At 48.2% G+C, this 19,766-nt stretch overlaps 1 protein-coding gene across 4 annotated transcripts in view; it reads right to left on the bottom strand.

Annotated features, from left to right (window-relative positions):
- MECR (mitochondrial trans-2-enoyl-CoA reductase) overlaps positions 1 to 19,766 on the bottom strand; it is a 34,382-nt gene that overhangs the window by 13,914 nt on the left and 702 nt on the right. For 2 of the 4 annotated variants that reach the window (XR_014232881.1, XM_082348505.1), the window contains 3 exons: positions 7,716 to 7,813; positions 7,120 to 7,251; positions 722 to 865 (listed from right to left, as the gene is read on the bottom strand). Coding sequence is in view for 3 of the 4 variants with exons in the window: in XM_082348505.1 (XP_082204631.1) it covers positions 722 to 865; positions 7,120 to 7,251; positions 7,716 to 7,813 (374 nt within the window). In the remaining variant the exon portion in view is untranslated. Of the gene's footprint in view, positions 1 to 721; positions 866 to 7,119; positions 7,252 to 7,715; positions 7,814 to 10,330; positions 10,434 to 11,267; positions 11,355 to 13,041; positions 13,185 to 19,766 lie in introns of those variants that run through there. The other 2 variants (XM_082348503.1, XM_082348504.1) reach the window with 2 other exon arrangements.

The raw sequence follows: 19,766 nt of genomic DNA, 5'->3' as shown, positions 1-19,766 counted from the left end.
ATAAAACACCTGGCTTTGTCACTTCCTTGCTGAGTGATCTCATGCCAATAATTTACCTCTCTGGACCTCAGTTTCCTCATTTATAAAAAGGGAGAATGATAACAGCAGTGCACCTTCACTGTGCTGTATGCCAGGCCCTGTGCTAAGTGTCACACGGCATGTTTCAGTGAGCCCTCAGAACCCCTTACTCTCCATTTTACGGATGAAAAGTCTGATGTTTTGAGAGGTCAGTTCCCAGTTAGTGAGGCGAAGCTGGGGTTCAGACCCGTGCTGTGGACCTCGTTGCACCGCTCTGACGTCCAGTGCATTTGACGGGGCAATGCATGGAAAGGCACGTATGTGGGCTGGAAAGTGCTCTGGCAGTGCTGAGTGGAAAGACTAACACTAAGTTCAGCATTTTATTGAAAACACAGGGACTGTGTCTATGTTGTCTGGCTTTGTAGCCCCAGAGCTCAGCACAGCTCCATACGATTTTGCTGAATGACAGAATTCCATCCCAAGCTCTAGGGAATGTGACCCTTCAGCGGTTTTCTAGGGTGTGCTCCTCATGAGGTTTCAGCATGTTTTCCAGGATCCAAGCTAACATCTTTCCATGTAAAGCAACACCACCACCCAGGTTGGGGCCGCCTTCCTCGCAGGTAAGTTCCCAGGCCTCAGGGTCGGGACGTGGGTCACACCCCAGACAGGAGTGCCCAGCCTGCCCACCCACTGCGGTTCCTACCTGGCCGCAGCCGCTCAAAGTCCATCAGCATCCGGTAGGCTGTACAGGGATTGACGCCCAGGGTGGCGGCGCTCTGAAGAGGGATGTCACTCGGAACCGAGATGAGCGCTTCCTCGCTGAACACAGCCTCGGTCCGCCAGGTTCCTAAGAAGGGGGAGGCCAGGGGAGTAAGGAACGACCCCCTCCATGCCCAACCCCACTCCCCCTCCTCAGTGGACGGGCATCGAGGACAGCGGACTTCAGTAATACTTGGAGAAAAAGGAAAATCCCAAAGCCTTTTCGAATGTCTGAGTCCTCATGATAATTATGTTAGGGAGACTGTGTTATTCCCACATCAGTGACCAGTAGATTTAGCTAGTGTCACACAGCAAGTGGCTGAGGATCTCAAACTACTGGGCTCTGATGGTGAGACAGCAACATCATTACCAGCGCAAGAGAAGCTGAGAAAGCCCCATTTTCCCACTCGGCCCTCATTCTCACCTAAGGCAGGGTGACTCGGGTGGTATTATGGAAAAAAGCATGAAAGCCAAAGTCAGAGGCCGAGGTGTGGGACCTGGCTTTGCTGGTCTGCTAGTCTGAGCACAGCACTAAGTCACTGAGATTTGGTTATTCTAATATGTAGATGACACTGGCAAGAAGAGCCTTGACTGGCCTCCCCCAAGAACTGTTGCACAGATCAAACGAGAATATGGGAAGTGAAACAATCCTGTAAACTGGAAAAAAATGCTCATTAACCCCCAGCCCACATTCCAGTTCTAGACAAAAGAATAATAAAATGTCCAATTTAAAGTCCTCACTCAACAGGGCAGGAACTGAGGCTGTGACTTGCCCCGTCGCCCAGCTCCCCGGGCTGCCCACTTCCTTCTGCAGATACTCATCCGGCACCGGCTGTGAGCCAGGCCCCTCCAACAACGACACAGTCCTTACGTTCACAGCGCGCTCACTCCAGTGGAGCAGAACAGGTGAGACACGAACAAGCAAGTACAAGAATTCTAAGTTATACAGAGAGAGAGAGAGAGACAGAGGGAGGGAGAGAGAGGAGAGAATTACTTTAGATGGGAGGAGTCAGGGACAGCTTCTCTGAGGAGGCGACAGGCTAAGAGTTGAAGGATAGAGATGCAGCCTCTCAGAATCCACAAAGAACATTCCAGTGGAGGAAGAAGCATGTGCAGAGACTCTGAGGCAGGACAGATAGAGGAATGGAGCAGGAAGAATGCACACTGGAGGGGAGAGAATGGTGGGAAGAGTGGCTGGAGACATGGCTGACGTGGCACAGGCTGGACGGACGTCACACAGACTTTCATGATCTTGACTCACAGTAACCGTGTGTTACAGTCTAACTCAGTACATGTACATACATAAACACATGTACACATACATGGATTCATAACAGAAGCCGAAGTTTCACGGAACAATACTTACCCTACTCTATGTGATGTACTGTTATTTTCTATTCTATTCTGACCAACTTTAACAAAAGAAAAATTCTGTTTGCAACCCACTGGATTGATTTCGCTAATGGGTCACAGCCTGCAGTCTGAAAAACATAAGGGCTCAGGGTCATGGCATAAAGAACGGATTTGATTTTAGTGAATAGGAAGCTTTAATTTTTTCTTATTTATTTATTTATTTATTTTTTGGCCGCACTGCACGGCATGCGGGATCTTAGTTCCCCGACCAGGGCTCGAACCCGCGCCCCCTGCAGTGGGAAGCTCGGAGTCTTAACCACTGGACTGGCAGGGAAGTCCCAGGAAGAGTCCAGGAAGCTTCTAATTTTAGAGAAGTCTGAGGTGATTGGATTTATGCTTTAAGATCACTTTGTTGCTGCGTGGAAAAGACTGGGGCGGGGGTCGGGGGGGCGGGCAGAGTGGGAACAGGGAGGCCAATCAGGGGGCTTCCGGAGAGGCCCAGATGCGAGGTGATGGTTGCCTAGACTTTGGCAGTGGGGATGAGGAAAAGTAGATGGATTCGAGTTATGTTTTGAAGATAGAATCAACAGGATTTGATGAGCATTGGGTGACAGGTCCTTACCTGTGCAGGCGGGATCCTGTATAAAGCACAGTCAGACAGATGCAGATTCAAGCCCTGGCTCGCCGCGCACTTGCTAAGTCACCTCAGGGAAACGACTTGGAGCCTTGTTGGCTTGGTGTCTGGTGGCTGTGATGTCTCAGGGGCCCTCGGCCTACCCTTCCAAAGCTCTCGAGTGTGACTCATGACCCAGTGGCTGGGATTCCGACAGTGCCCTGGCTCTACGTGGTCCAGTGTGGGGAGCAGGGACCAGCCTAGACCGCTAATTGTGTTGCAGGAGGGGAGAACCAAGGTGGGCTTTAGGGGCCAGGAATTGGCGATAGGAGGCAGGAACACTCTTTATTATAGGCTGTGTCAATCCCAGAGTAGATTTCTGGCTGAGAAAATAAGAGGCTGAAAAACTGAAGGACCGCTTTGGAGTCCAGGAGGTGCCTTGTCTGTCTCTGGGCTTCATGCAGCCTGGTTTTCAGATCTTCAGCGTCATCTTCATAACTATCACCCTCATTCATCTTAGTCAACGTTTACTGTATTCTACTCTGTGCCAGACGCTGAGTGAATGGCTTTCTGTGCGTGGAATCAAAGGTGTTTTCTACTTCCCCTTAGTGGCAGGACAATGGAAATCCAACCCTTGACACGGATTTCTGGGGCTTGGCAGTCCCTAATCGTCTTCTTAAGAGAACCTGGGTGGGATGGGATGGGGGCAGCACCCACGTCAGCCTCCAGGGCTTTAAAGTAGAAACCCTTAGACTTTGGAGTTGTAGAGACCTGCTTAAAAGCCCTGGCTCTGCCACTCACTAGTTGTGTTGACTTTGAATGATCACTTCACCCTTTTTGAGTTGCAGTTTTTCTGATCTATGAAATGCGGAGAATAACACTCCCGCTAGAGTGTAAAGATTAAGTGATGACATTGTACAGACTGTCATTGTGCCTGGTACACAGTAGGTGTGGAACACCCCTTGGTCTCCTTTTCTGATCCGAATTCCCAGGTCCGAGTTCTGAGGACTCCCATTCTGCACTCACATGCACCTGACCCTTAACCATCTCTGTCATCTAACACAGGGGTCCCTAACCTATGGCCCATGGGCCAAAGTTGGCTCACCACCTGTTTTTGTAAATAAAGCTTCATTGGAACATAGCCCACTTTTTATGTATTATTTATGGCTATTTACATTGGCAGGGTTGAGTAGAAGTGGAATGGCCTGCAAAGCCTAAAATATTTACTAATTCGCCCTTTAAGAAAAAAGTCTACCGCAAATGTAGTGTTTGCAAAGATCATTGTATGTATTCCCTCAGTTGAGACAGATAAGGCAACGACTATTAGCTCCATTTTAGAGATGAGGAAACTGAGGCTCAAAGTAGTTGTGATTTAAACAAGGTCATGGGGTGGTGGGGTGGTGGTGGTGGAAGGAGAGCCTGTACCTCATTCCCAGGCCAGTGCTTGCTATGCCCCATGCTGCCTCAGGGGGCTTTGAGTGTTTCCAATGAGAAAGCCAGTTCGCACATTAGCTGGCTCTGTCTCCCTTGGGACTGGTTGCATGTGGGAAAAAGCTGGCTACAGGCGCAGCAGCAGCTGAGTAGCCCAGTGCATGAAAAATGCCCAAGATCTGGCCAGTTGAGGACTTATCTCTTTAATGACTGCTACTCTACTAAACGGCAGCCTTCACTAGAAGAAAGACCATGTCTGTTCGCTGCTGTATGTTAGAGCCTGGCACCCTCAGATGCTCACAAAATGTTTACTGAATAAACTGAGTTAATTAGCATCCTGACAATGATAAAAGCCTCATCCCCATCCTCTCCGACTGGCACCTGGTTTAAAAGAATCACCTTTCCTCCGGGGAGAAATCCCTGCTCTGGATATCACCCCCCCACACACGTGCAATTACGTACACACCTGGCACGTGTCCTTTATTCTCTCCAATCTCACCAAGCTTCTAGGTCCACCCCGTCTCTCCAGCCCTGCAGCACTACTTGCTCAGGCCCTCGTCGTCTGAAGCGTGGACTGCTCAGCCACCTCCTCACTGGCTTCCTGCCTCCACCCTCTGCCCTTCCAGAGCATTCTCTGCACTGCACAAATCTGATCAAATCATTCCTCGTGTTCGCTCTTCATCAGGCCCCCAGTGACGGTGGATGCGAGCCCTCTACAACTGGACCCCAGCCGACCCCTCCAGCCTCATCTCACTTCTCCCTATCCACCCATGACCCAGCCATACTGAGCTACCTGCAGTGCCGATGGTGCCGTGCCTTCTCCCATCGCCACACCTTTGCCCATGCCGCATTCCCTGCCTGGGAAGCCCTTCCTCCCCTGGCTGTACTTCTACTGTCTTCCAGACCCAGTTCAAGCATCACTTCTCTGAGAAGCCTTTCCTAATGCTTCCCAAGATAGGGAACTCTTGCCTTTGTGTTCATCCTGTGATTACACCACTCATTACACTGCACTGTATTAAGTGCTCTTTTCCCACTCCCAGCCAAGAGCACTTTGAGGGCAGAGACTGTGCCTGAGCCACGTTGTGTGCCCTTCACTCTGTACAGGGGCTGGCCCGAAGCACCAGTCAGTATCCAGTGAATCCTTACAGATCTCAATTTGCTCACCTGGCTATGCTCTTTCACTGTCAGGGGACTTTCAGAGAGGGTGGGGCCATTCTTGGCACTTCCCTGATCTCAGAGAAGGAAAGAACTTCTAGTAGACTCCTGGTACTGTTTTCTCTTGCTTGGTACATTTTTCTTTCTAGAACTGCTCCTTCCTAACCTCTGGGGCTGTCGACCACAAGGCCTCACTCTCTATACCACAGAGGTTGGCAAGAGACTCAACCAGGGCAATTGGAGTGGCCTAAGCCCACCCACTAGTGATAGGTTCATGGATGGGCAAGGATCCAGACAGGGCTGGTCAGAGCCCTTCTGGGGGATGGATATGGTTGTATTGGACACATTCTGGAGGACATGCTTCTTCGTTTGCTCTCAGGATGATGTAAACCTCAGGCTGCTGGTGGCCATCTATGAAAGGTATATATCAGAGTGGGTCTGCATCTTACCTCCACCACTTATTGGCTGGGTGACCTTGGGCAAATTGCTTAATCTTTTACATTTACTGTAGTCTCATCTGCATAATGGGAATGATAACAGTATCTACCTCATGTTGTGGGAATGACTCAGTAAATATAGGTAAAGTGCTTACAACAGTGCCTGGTACAAAGGGAGTGGTCAATATTTGTTGCTATTCCTATATCACTGTGTGGGGAGATCCCATTGGAGAGCTAATGAGAATAAGAGAAAGAGCTCTCATAGCATTGGTGTTTCTGGATCCAGCTGTGCCTGAAGCCTTCCATCTCTTGCACTTCCCAGTTCCACAAACCAATTAACTTCTTTTCTGGTAAAACAAGTTTGAGTTGACTCTCTGCAAGTTATAACCCAAAGGGTCCTCCCATTGGAGTGTAGTGGGAAAAACGGAGGAGACAAGAGTCCAAGGGGCTCTCCTTTTAGTTAGCTGTTTGCATTTGGACAAGGGCTTCTTCTAAGGTTTCAGTTCCTCGTATGTCCAATGGGATGGATGTCAGCCCTGCTTCCCTCTTGTGGCTCCTGTCAGGATCCGTTTGTATAATGTTTGTGCCTCAAAAACGACCAAGTACTAAACACAAATCTCACCAAAGACTCTTTACCACATGTCACAGAAAACCCTAACTCTCAGCATGGCTTTCGCAGGGCCTTCCCCAGGCGGCCCCACCTGCTCTGTAACCGCCCCTTCACTTTTGCAGTCCTCCTCCACATGCTCATCCTCTGCTGTGGCTACACTGGGTTCTCCTCCATTTCCCCAAACTCACCTTTGTGTCTTTGCTCATTTTGTTTCCTCTAAATGCCACAATTTGGGGCGCATCTCCACCTACCAAAATTCATCCATCAAAGGTCCCTTCCAATGAAGCCTCCTCCATGAAGGCCTGATCTTTCCTTAAGACTGTGTCTATCTCACACAGAGTCGCCAGAAGTGCCCTCTGCTTCCTGTGAACTTGCAGCACTCCCTTTATGGAGGTTGTTGGTTTGGAGATTTCTTCAATTAGATTTTAACCTCCTGGAGGGAAGGGGCTGTCTTATTTGATTCCCCATTGCACCCTACATTCCCTAGGGATGTAGGGATTCGGAGACTCATAGCTCTGATCAACATGCGCCCACAGTGATGAGAGCAGGTGTATCACCTCCTGAGCAAAAGAAACAGAACTGCTGCTCTCCTGGTCCAGCTTCCATCCCCACTGGAGGTGGGTATATGGACTTAATAAGAAACCCTGCGCTGCTTACTTACAGAGACAATAAACAAACGTGTACCACGCGGGTGAAATAGGATCTGAAACAACGAAAAGCTGCAGACACCTGGAGAAACTCACCCAAACCAGCATTCGCTGGAATCACCCAGTCTCCTGGCTTCACCCCGGTCACACTGCTGCCCACTGCTACGACCTGTCCAACACCTTCATTCCCTCCAACAGCAGGCAGCTTGGGAAGGAGGCCATAATTGCCTAAGGGAGAAGAGCACAAAGCATCATCCAATGAAGCTTGGGCAGGGAAAGAGCATGGACTTTGGAGTCAGACAGACCTCAGCCTGCTCTGGCCTCTGCCTCTGACCAGCTGTGTAACTAACCAACCTCTCTGAGCCCGAGCTTCTTCATCTGTAGGGGGGGATAATACACCTCAGATTCATGGTTATTATGAAGATTAGATAAGATAATGTAGGAAATGAGCCCAGCATATCGCACACTTCACAAGGGTTGGTTTGCTCCCCGCTGCAATCTTCCTAACTCAAAAAGCCTCACATTCCAGGGAGGGGAGGCCAGAGAGGGCTCACAAAGCCTGTAGACGGCTCATCTGGAGAACAGCTGCTGCTAATCACAGGAACTTCACACTCACACCTGGGGAGGAATGAAAACGAGGTGGCGGCTAAGCAAAAAAGCCAATTAACATAAGCCACAGAAACCAAGGTTACCTTGGATCATATTAATGTCAGATGGATTGACAGGGGCCGCCAGCATCTTCACATGGACGTCTGATCCGCCCACAGCAGCCAGCTCCAGGTTCTTCAGTCTAAGCACAAAGCCAGAGAGAGATGTTCATGTCAGCCAGGCTAGCCAGGGAGTCTTTTGCTCAAATCATCTCCCCTAAGTAGGTCAGGCAGCAACATTTTCGAGCTGCCATTGTGTGCCCAGGAATTAGGGTTGTTAAGAAAGAGAGAGGAGCTATAAGGAATTAGTACAGGACACAGGGTAATGCTCATTAACTGCAAGTGGAAAGTCCCAAGTGACCTTTCCACTCCACCACCCACTCTAGGGCAGAAAATAGCTAGAACTCCTGAGGGCATGGGTTAGTAGTGGTTAGAGATGCTAAGAATCACCTGGTATACTAATATTATGGATTCTCAGGCCCCAGGGCTGACCTACTGAATCAGAATCTCCAGATCAGGGGCACCCCAAGTGGTGAGGGAAAGAGAGATGGCCCATGGAGTTGGGAAAGAACTCCCTGGGTGACTGTGGTTCACCCCCTGGAAGGATGTCCCTTCCGGATGAGGATCTGGTCTGTCAGAAAGGATGCTGGATGGACAGCTGCGGGCCTCATGTGTGAAACTCCATCACAGGATGGCTGCGTCACCACAGGCAGGTTTCTACCCTGCTCTAGGCCTGCATTTCTCCATTTGTAAAATGGGGGTGATGCCACCATCACCCCCACTTGCACCTGATCACTTCCAAGAGCTCTTCCCATTTCAAGCCTGTGTGGTAACTCCCTTTGCTCACAGTGCGTGCGCTGTAGGCATCAGGGGACTAACGTCTTTATCCACTGGAATGTTGGTTAATGGGTAAAACCTGCCCAGTGGCAATGCCCATGTGCCACTTTTTTTTTTTTTTTTAATAAAAGGAGACCTTCCAACCAGAAAGGACTGATCAGTGTATTAGACCAATGGATCCTCATGACTTTTAATTATCAGAGATTCCTTTTCTGTCTCTCTCCACACCTCTAAGACTTCATGTTTGCAGTGCTTTTCTCTGCCCAAATGTACTTGTTAATAATTCTCCTTATTTTTACTTACCAAAGGCACATATAAAAGCCAACCAGAGGTTCTTAGCATTAGGCAACAGTGTCACTGCACTAAGCTGATGTAATTCCACCCACTTCCTGCTGAAATCTGATCTTTTAATTATACCTGAGGCTCCACTTGGGGTAAAAGTGTGATTTCTAAGAAATGGCTTGTACTAGTAGTAATAATTGTGGCAGGCATTTGTGAGGTGTTTATTATACACCAGGTCCTGTGCTAAGGGCTTTCAACACATAATCTAAGATGTAACACCCCTGTGATGAAAGTATGAATATTCCCATTCTATCAAGCAGGAAATGAAGGCTCTTGGAGATGATGAAACTTACACAGAGTAAGAGAATTGGTCAGGGCGGGGCTTATCCACTTTCAGAGTTGGCTCTCTTACTTACCTTGCTCTAAACCAGTACCTGAAATTAGCATGGGAATCCCTCTGACTGCCTACGAGGACCCCTGGGGACCCAACCTGGGAATCCCTGTACTGGATTATGACCAAAGTAAGGGAGGCCATGCTTTACCATGATTGAGAAACAGCTGCAAAAAATCAAAGTAAAAACACTCTCTACAGAAAATGGTTAACTAGGAAGGAGTTGATGACCAGGGCAGAGAGAATACAGAAAGGGCTTTTTTTTCCCTTTTAGGTTAAGTATTAAGGAATGTATGTATTTATACATAGCTGGAGGAGGGAGAGTCCTCGTAATAATAATAACTACTGTTTGAGTATGTACCAGTCAGGCATGCAGCTGAGTGCTTTCCGTGTGAGCTTTCATATTATTCTGATTTTACAGCCGAGGAACAAAGGCGCAATAAATAACTTGTTTCAGGCCACCAAAAGTCGTAAGTGGCTGATTCGGTTTGAACCTGGCAGTCTGATGCCAGAGAAGCCGGCTGGTGAAGGGCTGACCCCACACCACGCAGAGGGCTGCAAGAGAAAGCCTGGAGTAGTGGACAGCCTTGACCCTTGCTGGGCCTGCCTGGGGAGCCGGGGGGCAGGGGGGGTGCTCCACAGACTCCCCACCAGGATAAGCGGGAGGCGTCAGCCCAGACGGCACTGTTTCTCTGCGAACACATATGTAAGTCTGCACTCCAGAGAAAAATCCTGCCCAGAGCAAATGGATTGTGGACGAGCTGCCCCTTTATATTATCTGTACCGCTTCTCTCTCGCAGTTTGACAGATAATCAGAGTTCTTCTGTAAGCTGACAGAGTCCACATGCTCAAGCTAGTTAAAGACATTTTTTCCTGCACATTTTCTACACGCTCTTCCCTCAGCCCAGAATTCCTTTTCCACAGCTTCTCTGCAAAGTGAGAAATTGAACGCACCCTTTAGGACCTGGCTGAAATTGTACTTCCCCTAAAGCATCTTTTGACCCTCTTCTTGGCCCTGAAAAAAATCACTTGCTCCACCCTCAGTGCTCCCATTACACAGATGGGGTGACTATGCCATTTAAGACCATCTAGTTGATGAAGTCTTTTCATACATTTTCTTCAACTGATCACAAAGCGTAAGTTCACATGCCTTTTCCAACTCCTGGGGCCGGATGTCCTCCAGAGTTCAGGCCCATGTGTTATCTGCACCTCTCCCTGGGGGATGGGCAGCACTCCCATCAGACACATTGTTCCTGAAGCAAAAAGTAGGAATATTCACACTAAGTGGGTTGAACAGTGACCATATAAAAACTTCACTCCAGATTAGGTTTTGCCTCCAAATGAGTTATGAAAAAACAAAACTGCTAGTTTTCAGAGCTTTCTGGATTTTGGAGTGCAGATACGAATTCGGATTTGAATCCAGGTCTTTCAGACTCAGTTCAGGGTACTTTTTACTTATCACTGAGTTTTAAAGTCAGAATGTGTGTTGTCTCCCTACTAGGCTGTAAGCTCACGGACGGCAGAGAACTTTTAGTCTTAACTCAGTGTTCAGCACAGCATCTGGGACCACAACAGTGCTGGAGAACGCTTCTTAAAGAAATTATCCCATTTTCCTCTTTAGTGAGAAAATGTGGTGCAAAAGCAACAGTCAGGGAGCCAGGGGAGGGGCTCATATGCCAGGGACTTAGCTACTGAGGCTGGTACTTGCTCTCCCTGGTCCTGGGCTGTTTAGGAAAATACCCCTGAACGATGGGTGCAAATAAAAACGGAGATTATCCTTACGGGAGTTCAATCTAAGCAAAAACCCATGCCTCTTTTCCTCACAGGAGAGTGCAGATCAAATTTGCAGTACGTTTGTAATTCTTAAAAATCTAGATGACCATGGTCAGGATAAGAATACAGGTAGATCTCAGTTCATAGATGAAGGGTAGAGCATGGATTTGGAGTGAAACAGGCAGTCCTGGCTGTGAATCCTACCTCGGTCATTGACCAGCTGGCTGAACCTCACAGTACTCATCTGTGGAATGGGAGAACACTACAAGTCAGCTCATGGATTAGGTGAGTTAATGGACATAAAGCTAGAGTACCTGATACACAGTAGATGCTGAAGAAATGGCAGCTGTTGTCAGAGGTGGGAATATCCAAGGAAACCTTTGAAACAGCTGGCTATACCTCTGAAAAAAATCAATGAATCACTCAGAGGAAGATGGCAACTTTTTGGAAAATTCAAGTAAATTTAACGAAACAAATATTTATCAACAGTCCTACTAAGTGCCAGGGACTGTGCCAAGGGCTTTAAAGATGAAAAAAATAGTATCTCCTGCCCAGGAGATTGATGGCGTGGGGACTCACATGTGGAAACACTGGGAGGGCGCTTGTAGTGCTAAAGCCGACTGAGTGTGTGACCAGCCGGAGGGAGAGCAAAGGGTTACCAAAGGGACTTCGGAAGGCGTGATATCTTAGCTGGAGCTTGAAGGATAAACAGGAGTTTATGGGGTGGACTGAGAGAAAGGAAGGATTTCCTGCCAGAGGGAATGGTAAAGAATCCGACCTGATGGTAGGCCAGGCACAGGTGCAGTCTAGATTGGAGTTGTGGGAATGGAGAGAAGGATCTGATAACCTGGAATCTCTTAAATAAAAAGTGGCATTGATATCACTTGGTGACTGACTCCATGGGGGTGGCTGGGGAGTCTTTGATGGCTGGAGGGCCATCATCATGGCTGATAGCCCAAGTTGCAGGCTTGGGCAACTGAATGTAGAGATAGGAGGAAGGAAGAGCGGCTTGGAGCGGGGAGGAAGGTGTTACATCTGAAGCCCGAAGCAGGTGGCCTGCAGTACGGGATGGAGCAGAGGGTGCTCTGCGCTGGACACACAGAGCTGAGTCAGCTGCGCATAGGTGGAGTCTAGGATGGTAGATAAACTTATTTTGGGTGATCTGGCTGTACAATTAAATGATAACTACTGTTAACAGCTTACCAAGCCCCAGACACGGTGCTTAGCGTTCATATGCAAGACGCTGTTGAGTCCTCAAAATGTCTGGAGGGTGCTATCACCCCAATTTTCAGATGGGAACTGAAGCTCAGAGAAGTTATGTAACGTGCCCAAGGTTAAACTGTTAGTAAGTGGCAAGACTTGATCTTAAGCTTGACTCCAAAGCTCAGACTGTCGAACACTAAGCCGGCATCCCCTACACTGTGTGTGTGGAACCTCTGTCCTGGGAGATATTAATAGGTATTCCCTGGGGTCCAATACTTTTGGGAAACGCTGCCTACTAAACACCCTTTATAAGATTCAAACTGCACATCAGAGTGATAAAGGCTCTGAGAAGTCCTCCAGTAAAGAAACCCATGTGGCTTCATGTAATCCAGAGTTTCCAGAGTTAACTCAGCTGAGGACACTACCCTCACAGCACACCGAGTACCCCGAACAGCAGTTTGAAAAGTGCTGCACTGGGCTGCAACCTGCTCCCAGTTCTCTTCTTTGTCTTCTGGGAGCCTAGCTGCTCTGCACCAGTTGACATTCACAGAAGTGGGAGGGAAGGGGAGTGGGGCAGGAGACGGAAAGTTGAAGCTGCAGACAGAGGTGGGTGAGGGCGGGGACAGACCTGACACAGGCTGCTTGCCCAGCGGGAGGTGTGTTGGTCCAGCTGCGTCTCACCAGGGAGACCAGCCCCAGCCTGCCCCACGGAATGCCATCAATACCAGACACTGCTGTTCCTGCAGACAGTTCTAACTGCGTCGTCAAGGATACCATTCTGCCGAGACAGGAAGGAAAACCGGGCCGAGTCTGAATTCCAGGAGTTGGACCTCGGGTGTAATGATAGCAATTTCTTCTTTGTTTTTTTTTTTGCTTTAAACTCACCAAAGGAACTGGTGGCTGTGTTATGGAGCGCAAAGGAGGCACCCAAACACAGCCTGGCTGGATCTCAAGTCACTTTCCCAAGACTGTTCAGTCCCTTCCCCTGTGAGTAGTGGCGCCACGCGACTCGGAGGGATGCCTCTGCCTTCATTCGACAGATCCCACACTGGATAAGGTCACAATGGCTCCTTTGAGGCAAAGGCTGTACACCTGTGATGCCATATGAACGACAAGGGAGACAAAAGCAGGCAGAAGAAAGAGCCTTTTGAGAGGGGGGAAAAAGAGGCCAGTACTCTGGGGCCTGGCTCAGTTATACTGGCTGTGTAAGGCGGGCATCAGCCAGCTCTGCTAAGATATCTTTCCTGCCTTCCGCATTTAATTAGCAACCATTTGTACTTATCTTGCATCTTCCACTCAATCACCTCAGAGTGGTCACTTGTCATTTTGCGCAGGAAGAGTTGTCATGGGCCACAGAGACTTTCTCCTCTGCTCATTACAGAGAGCCAAGAATGTGCGTTCCAACACAGGGCACTGGGGGAAGGTAACTGATGTCTTACGTGGCTCTCCCAGGTCTGTCTGCAGTCCCCATGGTCACAAACAAGCCGCCTTCTGTGATTTAGTGAAGTGCTGGGCGTGCTAGGTACACTGTTCTGGCATTTGATTAATCATTAATAAGCAGGGCACAACTGGGCAACTGTGGAGGAATGAAGTTCTCCAGCTCGGCCCCCAGCAGGGGATGCTGGTGGCCACAGCTGGTGGGGTTCTCAAGGAGTCCTGGGCTCTTTGCCTTTCCTGGGCAAAGCTCACGGGTTCTGTGTTTCTTCGTGGTGTGCGGACACTCCCGCTTGCCTCCCTGTGCCTCTTCCGGGTTCTCTGCCTCCAAGTCATCTTGCCTTCCCACCATTCAGGACTTTTTGTTCTGTAGCACAATCGCTTTGAATGCAAGGGAATCAGAGACAGACGGCAACTTCTGGAAGTTTCTACCCAGGGTTGGCAAAGAAACCCTCTCCTTACCCTCTCAATCTCCTACTTTCCTCAACTAAGATTACCAGAAAGGTTGCAAGCCCCATAATATTCTACATCTCCTAACATCAGGAAACTTGCTTGAAGGGGGCTGTGGAGAGTCTGTTGCTTAGTCTGCTGAGGCCTAACTCTCCTTGCTGCCTCAGAGAGCAAGACTGGGCCACAGCAGGGGGCAGAGGCCCTGCCTGCAGCTGCTTTTCTCTTTGACGGGTAGGATGACGACCATGCAGCCCCTGCCTGGTGGGCCTCTGACTGTGTAACTAACCAATGGCAAAGGGGGCCCTTGGTGAAATCTTGTGCCCAGGACCCCTTACTTCAAGTCACATCGTTGCTCCCTGGAGCAAACACTGGCGAGCAGGCAGTCCAACGCCTGCTTCAGCTTCACAGACTTGTCGGAGCTAGACAATTGTTGGATCAGAGGACTCAAGCCTCAGAACCATTTCCACGGCTGCAGGATAATGTTGAGAAGGATGCTGAGGCCTCATCTTGTCTTGGCAGGAAAAAGTGTTGTTTGGGGAGAATGAGGCAGAGAGGTGTGTAGGTTTTGAGGTACATAGAAAAGGGAACTGTGAAGATTTGTCACTGGCACAGAAGACAGGGCGGGGGGATGGCACGCATTCCCATGTTTACCGCCGCTGACCTTGGCTAACCCCTTTCTTTTATCAAAAAATAAATGAAAAGAAAGGAATAGCACAGGAAACTATATTCAGTATCCTGTAATAAACTATAATGAAAAAGAATATGAAAAAGAATATGTATATATAACTGAATCACTTTGCTGTACACCAGAAACTAACACAACATTGTAAATCAACTATACTTCAATAAAAAACACCCCCCCCCCAAAACAAAACAAAACAACAACAACAAAAAAAACTGAAAAGAATGGAAACTGGAGAGATGTCCTCATTCTAACAATGAGTGGCATGGGTGGGACTAGAAGCCAGGCCAGTGCTCTTGCAGGTGGTCCCCAATGACACCCCTTGAGCCACACATTAGCCTCATGTTATCTTTGCTTTTCCTTCTCTAAAATGAAGACCCTTCCCATGCCATCCAGGGTGGGAAAGACCTGGAATCACGCCAGCGTGCTTGCAGGAGCTGCTGGGAGAGGGCCGGATGGTAAGAACTTCCTCCCAGACACTCTGCACGTTGGGAAACCCCCGTCTACCGTGCAATCCCTCAGAGGTGTGCCGTCAAGTTTCACCCTCAGAGGCAAGAATGAGGAAAAGAGGGTAGAAGGGCTGGGCCCCAAACCCGGCCACGTCATGTGAAGTCCAGAGGGAAGGTAATGTAAAGGTGTCACAGGATGTGAAATCCAGCTTGAGTCTGAATCCTGTGACCTCAGGCTTGTCCCTTCTGAGCCTGTTTCCACAGATTCCTCCCTCAAAGATCACATATGAGGGTGCCCAACAAATATTCCTTAGTCAGACACACCACATTTTCTCTTCCCTCTGGGCTTCTGCCCGTGCAGGTTCTTCTACTTTCCCTCCTTGTATATGGCTCACCTGATCTTCTGGGGGACTCAACTTAGACCTCATGTCTTCAGAGAAAGCATTCTGACCACCCCGAGGGGGTAGGGTCGGGTGCTCGTCTTCTGGGTGTCCACAGACTCTAAACATAGATATCATAGCACTTACCCCCTGGACCATCTCCTGGACTACAGTGTGAGCTCCTTGAGGGCAAAGGCCACAGATTATCAATCTCTGCACCTTCAGTACCTAGCGCTTAGTAGGCCCTCAAAGAATAAATGCTAGCTCACATGGTAGGTGCACAATGAGTTCTGTCCTCTCCTCTTTCATTCATGACCACAGAAAATAGCTCCAGGAGACAAACAAGCAAACAAATCCCAGTTCTTAGGGTGCCAAACCAGAATGCTCAATTTTTTTTCAAAGTACTGTAATTCTGGTTTAAAAACCAAGTCACTTGCACAGAGTTTTGGTTTTAAACACTGGCATCAACTGTAAAAAGAAGAAATCCCCTGAGAGTAAACAGTGCCCTACAGTGAGAACTCACCACCTATACAGCCTGGGTCCCCACCACCTGCTCCCCCAAATTCCATCTGGCTAAGACAGAATGGGTATTGGGCCAAAGGTTTCACAGCTTCATTTCATTCTGTGCTAGCAGCAGGCAGGTGAGAAAGACATGATGACTAGGATGCTGTTTTATGAAAGCGTCAGGATCCTGAAAAGGGGACAAGACAGAGGACAGCATTCCTACCATCTTCCCTGGGGGTGGGGAGGGGGCTGCGTTTCCTATGAAGAGCAGAGACTTGGGGTCACCTGAATGACCTAGAATTCCACCTTCTCTTCTGACCTACCTTCTTCCCAGTTTTATACTCCATCTCATGCTCAAAAAACATTTGAGATGACTGTCATTGTTTCTTCAGGCCTATGTCTATATCATGGACCTTTAGTAAAGAAGGGACATCCTAGTTGTATGATCTTGGGCAAGTGACTTTCAAGTGTCTTGAGCCTCAGCTCTCTTATCTGTAAAATGGTGATAGCAATGAGCAAACTGGGTTACTGTGATTTTTATTTATTTATTTTTTTAATTTAATTTTTAAAAATAAATTTATTTATTCTATTTATTTATTTTTGGCTGCGTTGGGTCTTCGTTGCTGTGCGCGGGCTTCCTCTACTTGCAGTGAGCGGGGGCTACTCTTCGTTGTGGTGCGTGGGCTTCTCTTGTTGCGGAGCACAGGCTCTAGGTGCACGGGCTTCAGTAGTTGTGGCGCATGGGCTTAGTTGCTCTGTGGCATGTGGGATCTTCCCAGATCAGGGCTTGAACCCGTGTCCTCTGCATTGGCAGGTGGATTCTTAACCACTGCGCCACCAGGGAAGTCCCTACTATGATTTTTAAAATCCATAATATACGTGGAGAACTTAGCCCAATGCCTGCTGCATGGTAGGTACACAATAAATGAGAGCTGTTTTTACCACAAGATCCAGAGAACATTAAGTTCTAAAATGGGACTTCCAGGAACAAAAGGAAAGAGGACATTGGAGTTTCTGGGAATTATGTGATAGAGAATCCAGAACTCTGCATGAGGGATGATGGTCATGGGGACCTCTGATATTTCTGGAATGTTTGTAATTCTCCCATCTTTGTAATTTTCTCCTGCAGTCTTGCTTCATTTAGGTCAGCAGTTCAATTCTTTACATGAAAAAGGCCCAAGTGCTTATTTAGGGGATTCAGTTTGGGCATAAAAGAAAGAAACTCTAAGAGACCAAAGGAAAAGGCCTTAGTAGAGAACAGCTGGAATGTTTGGGGCCAAGAGGAATGAAGAGAGGGACATTCAGAATGTTGACACAAGAACAGGAGGCCCCTGGAGGCCTCATTCTGAGGAGTTCTGCAACCTCTCAGATCTGAGCAGACTCTTCCTCCTTCCCTCCCTGCTGTTCCCAGAGCTCCGCCCACAGTGCAAGTATCGCAAACCACAGCAGGTCGGGGAATACTCTGCTCCGACTCTGCTCAGACACCACGACCCCACCTGGTGTAACCTGACACATCCAGTCACCAGGATGTTTAAAGGACACCTGATTCTTTCTGTGACAGCGTGGTTACCCTAAACCACCTAAGACGTGACTACAAAGAAGAGAATCCCAGCCTCTGGCCTCAGTCCATACACGAACAAGTCAGGTCACCTGAATCTGGGTCAGGAGGGAAAGCTGCCCTTCAGGGGCAGAGAGAATTACTGCGTGCCTGACAATCCGTATCCACAGGGCAATGGTTTTCAACCCTGGCCTAGGCACCAGTCACTTGGAGAGCTTTAAAAACTCAGATGTTTAGGGCTGTTCTAGACCCACTAAGTACCTAGGGAGTGGCACCTGGGAATACATAGTTTCCATAAGTGCCACAGGTGACTGAGATGTGAGGCCAAGCTTGAATACAATGCTTCGTGGAAGTATCACGTCTTGAACTTCCTGGAAATTATCAGGGTTCCACACAAGGAGACAAGTTGTCTTTTTTTCCTAAGTGGCATCTGCAACCAGACCGGTCTGTTCTAGCTTCCCTGACTCTCCAAGGGGAGGGAATCAATCAGGAGGCAGCTGCACTCAGCTGCCTAACCTTCCCATGCCTTTTCTCAGGGTCCCTGCACATTGGAGATGCCTTCCTCATCACCACAGAACTCAATAAAAGGTGCACTTATTACAGAAATTAGATTCAGATTCAACTAATGTTTTTGCAGCTCCTATTTTGTGGCAGGTCCTGCACCAGACGCATAAATTGCAAGCCTGTGAGAGAGGCACTACATCGTTCCTGTTTGGGGTGCACTCCTGGAAAAAGAGTGTTCATCAGAGCTTTACCAACTCATTACAGCAATCCTCAGGGAGATGTCTTCCCAACATGGTGATTTATTACCTATGATCAACATACAAATTGGGGTTTATTGACTGACGGTGTCTTCTCAACATTCTTTTCAATTGCTCTAATGGTGGATGTGGCTAGGCTGAGTGCATGACCATGAAATTATCTGAGGCTTAACCCCTTCGGCTGTCAAAACATCTTGCTTGTATTTTTTTTTTTTAAGTAAAAATATGGAATACTTCACAAATTTGCACATCATCCTTGCACAGGGACCATGCCAATGTCTGTATCGTTCCAATTTTAGTATACGTGCTGCTGAAGCCAGCACTCTAGCCTGTATTTTTTTAAAAAATAAATTTATTTATTTATTTATTTTTGGCTGTGTTGGGTCTTCTTTGCTGTGTGCGGGCTCCTCGTTGTGGTGGCTTCTCTTGTTGCAGAGCACGGGCTTCAGTAGTTGTGGCACGTGGGCTCAGTAGTTGTGGTGCACGGGCTCTAGAATGCAGGCTCAGTAGTTGTGGCACACGGGCTTAGTTGCTCCGCGGCATGTGGGATCTGCCCGGACCAGGGCTCAAACCTGTGTCCCCTGCATTTGCAGGCGGATTCTTAACCACTGCGCCACTAGGGAAGCCCTCTAGCCTGTATTTTAATCATGAAAATAATTCCTTGTCGGCCTGACCTTTGGAAAACAATCAAACCATTTGCTGGGAATCAAAGAGTTGGAAATAAGGGATTGCAGGAGAGTATGCAGGTGTTTTTTGGTGACGAGCATTCCTTTTATTGCAGCTGATTAGCACTATGAGCTATGACTACATTGTCTCCATTTTTAAATGTGATGAAACTGAGGCTTAGAGAATCTCAGTAACTTGCCAAACACACACAGCTAGGACAGGGAGGCAAGGATTTGACCCCAGGTCTTCTGATTCCAGACCCACCATGCTTTTGCCCTAGCGCCACTAGTGACCCTACTAGCTTTTGAATGACTATAATCACTTATGTGCAGATTTATAATCGTTGAAAATTCACATACTGTTTTTATGAGCCACATGTGAAAATCATGGGTTAAGATCCAACAGAATTTTAGGACATAATCATAAAAGTAACAAGGGCCGAGTGACTTGTCCAAGATCAAACAGCTACTAAGAGGCTGAGCCTGTATTTGACCTTAGGTCTGTATGGCTCCAAAACAGGATCTCTTTTTAACTAAAGGCACATACACAGCGCAGTGGAGAGGAAATCACACGGGACAGGACTCAGAAGCCACGGATCCCTGTCTCTGTTCCAATCTTCATTAGCTATATCACTTTGGACAAGTCCCCTGCCTTCTGTAAAATGGAAACAATGATCTCTGACCTACTTTCTGAGATGTGAAGATCCAAATGGACGAAAAAGTATTC

The sequence above is a fragment of the Balaenoptera borealis genome (assembly GCF_965194805.1).
Source record: "Balaenoptera borealis genome assembly, chromosome: 1".
Classification (NCBI taxonomy): Eukaryota; Metazoa; Chordata; class Mammalia; order Artiodactyla; family Balaenopteridae; genus Balaenoptera; species Balaenoptera borealis.
This window is presented reverse-complemented; position numbering and strand designations above follow the sequence as displayed.